Raw genomic sequence first — 6,972 nt, forward strand, 5'->3', positions numbered from 1 at the left:
CGCCAGCGCTGCATTCTGCACCGCTGCGTGGGCCGCCAAATGACCCCACTTGGTCTCAAAACCATCAAACTGCACAGGGTCAGAAAGAGACCACGCCACACGACGGAGGTCCTGAAGCTTCAGCACATCCCTAGCAACCCTCCGGAGTCTGCATAACTTCAGCAGACCCCAAACCATGCTGAGCAACCGCTTCACGGAGTTCCCTCTCCAGCTTATATGAAAGGGGTTCATGGGTGTTATGAGTAACACCCCTGAGCACAGAGAAAGCCTGGGAATCCCCTGGCAAAGCCACCGCACCTGCTGTGTCCCGGCCCTTGGGCCCCACAGGGACAAGAGGGGATGATTGACTGGGAGTCAGGTCAACCCCACTCGCCCCCGCGCCCCCTGCAACACCGGCAGAGCCAGAGGAGCCCACTCCGCGACCCTGCAGATGCTGTGAGGAGACAGGCTCAGTCATCTCGTCGGTCTTAGTTTTGGCTTCTCGCCAGAAACGCTCGGGGTTCCTCGGACGCATGGTCACCTGGCAAAAGGGAAGCATCCACAAATTTGACAAGGAAGCGCCATGGCCCCGGGCACCCACCGGCCTCCCGCCGGCCGTGTCAGCATTTGCACTAAAGGTAAACACCTCAGCGCCCTGTTGCGCCGCAGCCCTGGCAGGGGGCGCCTCGGCGGATGCGGGTGCTGGCATGGCCCACAAACCCGGTGCGGGCCGGGACGCGACCGGTGCGGGGCCCCCGGCCCCCGACACGGCAGAGGAGCGGGACACTAAGAGAGGTGCAGCCGCGGAGCCGCGTCACTGCGGGGCGGCACAAGGGAGCCCGGCACAGCCCCTATGAGCGTCCATCCTAAGCTGCAAGACTCCACAGCGGCCACTGCCCCCACCCGAGCGGAGAGGGGCGGGCTGCCCACCCACTGGAATGGGGCCTGACGGAACACCGACCGACGCCCCGCCTCCGGCTGCTTCCACCGACTGCGTAAGCCCAGCAGGCCGCGCAGGCCCGGAGACGGGCGAAGTCGCCCCCCGATGAGGAGCCTGACTCAGAGACGGGCGAAGTCGCTCCCCTCGCTGCGGTCAGGGGAAACGTCGTGGAAACACCGCAGCTGGGACACAGAGTCGTCACCGAATCAGACTCAATCCGAGGCAGAGGCTGACCCTCAAAGGCCAGGAAGGCACAAAGAGAGGGCAGCACGTCCCCCGCCCCGCCGCCGACGCGGGGCGGGGCAGGCCGAGGACGGCCCGCCGACTCCACAGAGCCCCCAGAAGTCCACAGGGCTCTGCCCCCTGGACTCGGGATCAGCTGGCCAGGAGCCCAATCCACCCCGGGGGAACCATCGCCATCCCCCCAGCTGGATCCGTCCCCCAGCACACCGTTCCGGGGCGGAGGGCGAGGGCTCCACATCTCACAGAAACTCAAACTCCCCCTCGTCCACATCCGAGACAGAAGGGCTCCCCTGGGAACTCCGAGGGGTACATGAACCAGACCCTTGCCAAAGCTCCTCACACTTTTTCCACTGCACCAGCAGCGATCCCACGTCTACGGTGCAATCATCAAAGAGAGCCCCCATGAGGCGGACCCCCATGAGAGACCACACCTCCCTGGAGAACGCCTTCGCGGGGTCCGAAGAGAACCCCCGCTCCCTGGCCCAATGGAACAACCTCTCAAAATCACTCCAGGAAACAGAAACCTGTTTCCACTCCAGGACCCACCCTCCAGAGGTCCAAAACGAGGGAATCCTCCTCGAAATGCACAGAAGTTGCCATCACCACAAGAACAGCAGGTAAAGCACCAAAGAGAGGGGACAAAAACGACCTCACCGGCAATCTGAACTGTCTCAGCCTAGGCTGCAGTACACCCCGGTGTCACCAGATGTCGCTATAGGACAAAAAAAACACAAGCTCACGCCGCTGTTCTCAAGGTGAAGGGAAAAAAGGGAAGTTTATTTTCTGACTCCAACATCTATAGTTTTCCAAAACTGACAGTGGTTTGGAGGGTGACAGTGCCACCTCTCCAATGACACTGGTCAAACCAACAGTCTGTCAACTTTCTCCTCCTCCATAAAGGAATACAAACCAATGAGTTATTTACAGAAAGTGTTTGAAGAAGTTCACTACAAGAATGTCAACATCAGAAGTCTTAGAAAACCTTAAAAATCCAGGGTGACATCCAGGTGTATTTGTATCAGGTTTGAGTGTGTCTGACTTTCGACAATGTCAGGTTTCAGTCTTCTTCTTTTTAAGCCTTTTCATGTTCTATTCCAGTTTTATTAAGGTCAATTTTAATTCAGTATTAAAGATATAACTGTGAGTTCTCTTGAATATACCTCTAATGCTACTGAGGTGACATTGAATTACATTGCAAATAATTTTAAGTCCTAAGCTCATTTTGTTTAACTATGTGTGTTTATATTGAAGATGTGGTTATTTTCTTCTAGAGAAAAGACAGATCCCACTGAAACAGCTGTGATGGAACACTGATAAAAACCTGCTTTTGGATACAAGAAGACACAGTTTGCTGGGCCCTTGATCCTCTCACTGATTGCAGAGGTGTCAGTGCTGCACTGCCTGACAGGATCATTGATTGTGATCTCTTCTGGTTTATCTTCCACAGATAACACAGGAGAGTGGGTGGTTGTTCCACATTATGGCTGTTATCCATTGTAAGCTGTTCAGTGTTTCATTGCAGTGGATACAGGAATGCTGGAAGAATATTGTCTCCAATTCCTGAGACAGTCACTGCTGATATATTGGTTCCATCATGTGAATTCACTCCTTTTTATAACAGGCATTATTCATAAGACACCATTACCTTATTTATAACAGGCTTATCATTAACTTTGACATATCTTTGTGTGAGTATCCACAAGACATGGTGTCATTTTGGGATCTCTCTGTTTTGTTCTGCACCTGCAGATGCATCTCTTTGAACAGGCTGTCTGCAGCCATTCCCTGCACTGCCTGCTCAGCCTTCAGTCCCTTCTCTTGTTCCAGCAGGGTTGCTGTGCCTTGACCCAGGGCTGTCTCATGATTTTCCTGTGTTTTCAGAGTTCCAGGATGAGATCTCTGGGCTCTGTCAAAAGCCTCATCTGAGCTGAGGTCCTGTGGTCTTTCCTGACCCTTTTGTGCCACATCCTCATGGGACAGGGCTGTGACCTGCTGAGGGCAAGGCTGCTCCTGCTCTGTGGCAATCAGACACAGCCCCAGGTATTCTCACAGGAGCACTCCAGCACTTTGCTGTGTTTGGGGCATCTCATAGCTGCTATTATTGAGAGATTTGTTTTTAAGGTATGTGAGGGGGACCCTCCCAATGAGGGTTTGGGCTCTGGCCAGGCCCTGGCTCTACCTGGTTGAAAAATTGCCAACAAGCCCAGATGTTTTCTGTTTCAAAATTATATTCAAGTCCCTTGGCCTTGGCAACTTGACCCTATACCAATAGGATAGCTGAATCTATTTTTACAGTGATCTTGGACACCTTTCCTGGGAATGGATCTCCAGGTCCTCACTGAAATGAGGTTTGTCAGCTGTTGCAGGCTCTGGGTGATGGTGCAGTATTTAAGACATTGATAATCATCCAATTTCACAAGTGTTATTAATTACATTAATTATCTGCGTTATTCTTGATTACTGTCAGTTTCTTGTTTCACTGCATGTATTGTTTTGTTTTGATGTTCCCTTCATGTTCATAGCAAGAGACATGCATGTTATTTTTAAAACAAAAAGAAAGGGGAATTGGCTCCTAAAGGATGTCTGAACAATGCAATATTTGTACTAAAAGTATTTTAAAGGCTTTTCTGTGTCACAGTGAGGGTGGCTGTGACAAACCTCTCTGGTTCCCTGACTTCAGGCCAGGGTGGTGAAAATGAAAAGGAGCGGGTTCGATGGAGCTGCCCAGAAAGAACTTTAATAAAGGGTGAGAAACAACAAACGTGGGGAAGCCATGCACAATAAGAGGGGCAGGATCCAGAGACCCCAAACAAAGGGGAAGCAACAATAGATACACTCAGGGGTGGAACATTCTGGAACTGTAACCATAAGGGGGAAACAAGTAAGCACTAGGGGAACAGAACTTGTGCAACTTAACATAAAAACACCAAAGGCTCATGGGGGAACTCTCAGGCTGGCCCTGAACTAAACAAATGATTCCCAGGGCTGGAAACCAATGCCTGGCTCTTTTGGGGTAAAATCCAGGTGAGTCTGAGTCACAGCTGGGCCAAGTCCCACACATGAGGATCTCCAGGTGAGTGTGCAATGGCAAGGCCTGGCTGATTGATGGACTGAGGCAGAAGGCAGAAGAAGCAGCTTTGGACTGGGTTATGGCACTGGCAGTGAATTCCCTTCCCCAAGGCAGCAGCCCTGATTGTCCTCCTTTGAGGAAGGGTCTGTCAGCTGTTGGCTCTCTCTCTCTCATCTTCAAAGTCAGGTGCCTGATGCAAAAAGTGGGATTCCTCCTCAGCACTTGTCAGCTGTTCTTCCTCCTCTTCCAAAGACAGTCCAAAAGTGTCACATTCTGGCCACTTTGTGATGATTTCCAAGAGGCCAGAAAGATTTGGATTTGCCATTAGAGCCTGTTGTGTCATGAGGGCAATGCACTCACTGCAGGCAGCATCGGTGGCAGGATGGATTGCAGAGACTTTTCCTTTGCAGCCCCAGCCCAGCGCTGGCACTGGGGATGAAGAGGCACTGAGGTGACCCTGAGAGGAAGTGCAAGGCACAGGGCGCAGCTGAGGAAGGACAGCGCTGTGCTGGGCTCAGAGGTGAAGCTGGCACTGCCCAGCGTGGAGAAGGTCCTTTGTGCAGCCCCTGTTACAGGGGAGCTTGGGCCTTGCTGCAGACATACGGCCGCTCATTGGAGCAGTTCCCACTCTTGAATCTCTCATCAGCCAGGTACACACACTGGGACTTGCCAAAGACGGGAACCCTGCAGGGAGGAGCAGAGGCAGCGCTGGCTGCCAGGGGAAGCCCTTGTGCCCCTGTGCCCCCAGGCCCTGCCCGGCTCCCCGGCACTCACCGGGAGCTGTAGCTGCTGCCGTCCCCCCAGTGCAGGCGCTCGCCCCGTCTGCGCAGCCCGAGCCAGAAATCGCCGTTCCCACGGAGGCGGAAGAGCAAATCCTGCCCAGGAGAAAGGAGTGGGAGCTGCCCCGGCCCCTCGGGGGGACACGTGCCCGGGGCTCCCCCCGCACGCCGGGGCTCCTTCCCTGCAAGGCCCCGGCCCAGGGCTGCAGCCCCGGCCCTACGAGCACCGAGCCCGGCCCAGGAGCGCCCCCAGGCTGCCCTCAGCCACCCCACACCGCCCGCAGCCCCTCACTCACCATGGCCTCCTCATCCTTGGCAATGGCCAGGGAGGCCCCGAGCTCGGAGCACCGTTCCTGACCCTGCTCCCACGTGCTGAAATCCCGCGAGAAGTAGTAGCAGACCCCATTGTAGCCCACCCAGCCATGGGCACAGCCCAGAAACTCAGTCGCTGAAACCTGTGGTGCTGCAGGGGGAAGAGGAGAAGCTCTGAGCATTCCCCTGCGCAGGGAGCAGGGAGCCCGCTCTGCCCCGAGGGGCTGGGCCCAGGCTGCTGCCCCTCCCTTACCTGCCAGCACAGCCACGGCCGCCCCCAAAGCCAGCACCAGCACCAGGAGCAGCAGAATCAGCACCGCCGTGCCCACGGGATGGCACCTGAACCATTCACCTGGAGCAGGAAAGAGCTGCTGGCTGCCAGAAGCAGAGCCGGCCCTGCAATCTGCTCAGCCCATGGCCAGGGAGCAGAGCAGGGAGCCCTGAGGCAGTGTGGGCCTCCCTCAGCTGGCAGCCAGAGAGCCAAGAGCCTGGCCACAGGCAGGGACACAGCTGTGGGCACAGGCTGCAGCAGGAGAACTGCACAGCCTTGGGGGCAGCTGGGGCTCTTGCTTCCAGCCACGGATGGGGCCCAGCAGAGCACGAGGCCTCTTCCAGACATCGGGAAACAGCCACACACCTGCCAGCCCTGGCCTTGGGAGGGGACACGGGCCCCACCCTAGAGGCCACAGGGGTGGCCCTGTACTCACCCAGGAATCTTCTGAGGTTCCTTTTGTGTTCATTGCCCGTTGCTGCTGTGCCCTGGGGAGCCAGGGGCTCCCTCACACTCGCATCCCTGGTGCAGAATCCATTCTCCACATCTGCGCTCACTGCACGCTCACAAGTGGCATCCCCCTGCTTATGCCAAGAGGCTTCTTGGGCCCCAGGCAAGTGTGGAACCGCGGCTGCTGGTCCCTCCTGGAGATGCCGGGACTTCTTAACAATCCCTTGAGTGGAGCAGAATTCATTCTCTTCCAGCTCACGCCTGGAATCCCTCGGTGTGGACAGACGACTACCTTGCTGCGGAGACATCAGGACTGCTGCTGGCAGATCCTTTGGGAGCTCAGCCTCGGGAACAGCTTTCCAGCCGCGCTGATGGCACCCTGAAAGGGACACGAAGAGAGGTCGCTGCTGGTGCCGGCCGTGCGGGGGCTCAGGAGGGCGGCGGCAGCTGTGGCTGCGCTGTCGCCGCTGCCCAGAGGTGCGGCAGCAGGTGCGGAGACAAGCGCAGCCTCCGGCAGCCCTGCGGCGGCCGCAGCCGCGGCCCCTGTGGCTCTGCAGCCGCTGCAGCCCAGCTCCGGGCCGGGCCGGGCGCTGAGAGCGCCTGCGAGCTGCCGGCTGCTGCTGGCCCGGGGCAGCTGCGGCTCGGAGTCCGCCTGCCGAGGGGCAAGAAGCAGCAGCCCCGGGCTGCTCACCATTGTGCCCCGCATGATTCCCTGCCCCGGCGCCTCGGAGCCCGGGCACACCGAGCGCCGGCACGGCCGCTGCGGCTCCCTGCCTGGGCACACGGAGCGGCTGCCGGCACACAGGGCAGCGCCGAGAAGCCTCGGCCCCGGAGCAGGCAGGATGCGCCGCTTTGTGCCCGCACTCGGCGCCTGCAGCGCTTTGGGCTCTGAGGCACGTTCAAGTTCATGCCGTGCCAGCCCCGAGCC

At 57.3% G+C, this 6,972-nt stretch overlaps 1 protein-coding gene across 1 annotated transcript; it reads right to left on the reverse strand.

Annotated features, from left to right (window-relative positions):
• Positions 1-3,769: 3,769 nt before the first annotated feature.
• LOC135449993 (uncharacterized) lies at positions 3,770-6,750 on the reverse strand. Its single transcript, XM_064717535.1, has 6 exons — positions 6,736-6,750; positions 6,031-6,664; positions 5,577-5,675; positions 5,308-5,474; positions 5,007-5,107; positions 3,770-4,916 (listed from the first exon to the last, which is right to left on the reverse strand). The coding sequence occupies exons 1-6, from the start codon at positions 6,748-6,750 to the stop codon at positions 4,802-4,804; spliced, it is 1,131 nt and encodes a 376-aa protein (XP_064573605.1). The 3' UTR covers positions 3,770-4,801.
• Between the last annotated feature and the right edge of the window lie 222 nt (positions 6,751-6,972).

Source organism: Zonotrichia leucophrys, chromosome 6, assembly GCF_028769735.1.
Source record: "Zonotrichia leucophrys gambelii isolate GWCS_2022_RI chromosome 6, RI_Zleu_2.0, whole genome shotgun sequence".
Lineage (NCBI taxonomy): Eukaryota > Metazoa > Chordata > Aves > Passeriformes > Passerellidae > Zonotrichia > Zonotrichia leucophrys.

Coding starts and splice junctions, on each gene's coding strand:
- LOC135449993 (XM_064717535.1), bottom strand. Junction 5,676..6,030: donor GAACCTCAGAAGATTCCTGG/GTGAGTACAGGG, acceptor TTCCTGCTCCAG/GTGAATGGTTCAGGTGCCAT. Junction 5,108..5,307: donor CCAAGGATGAGGAGGCCATG/GTGAGTGAGGGG, acceptor TCTCCTGGGCAG/GATTTGCTCTTCCGCCTCCG.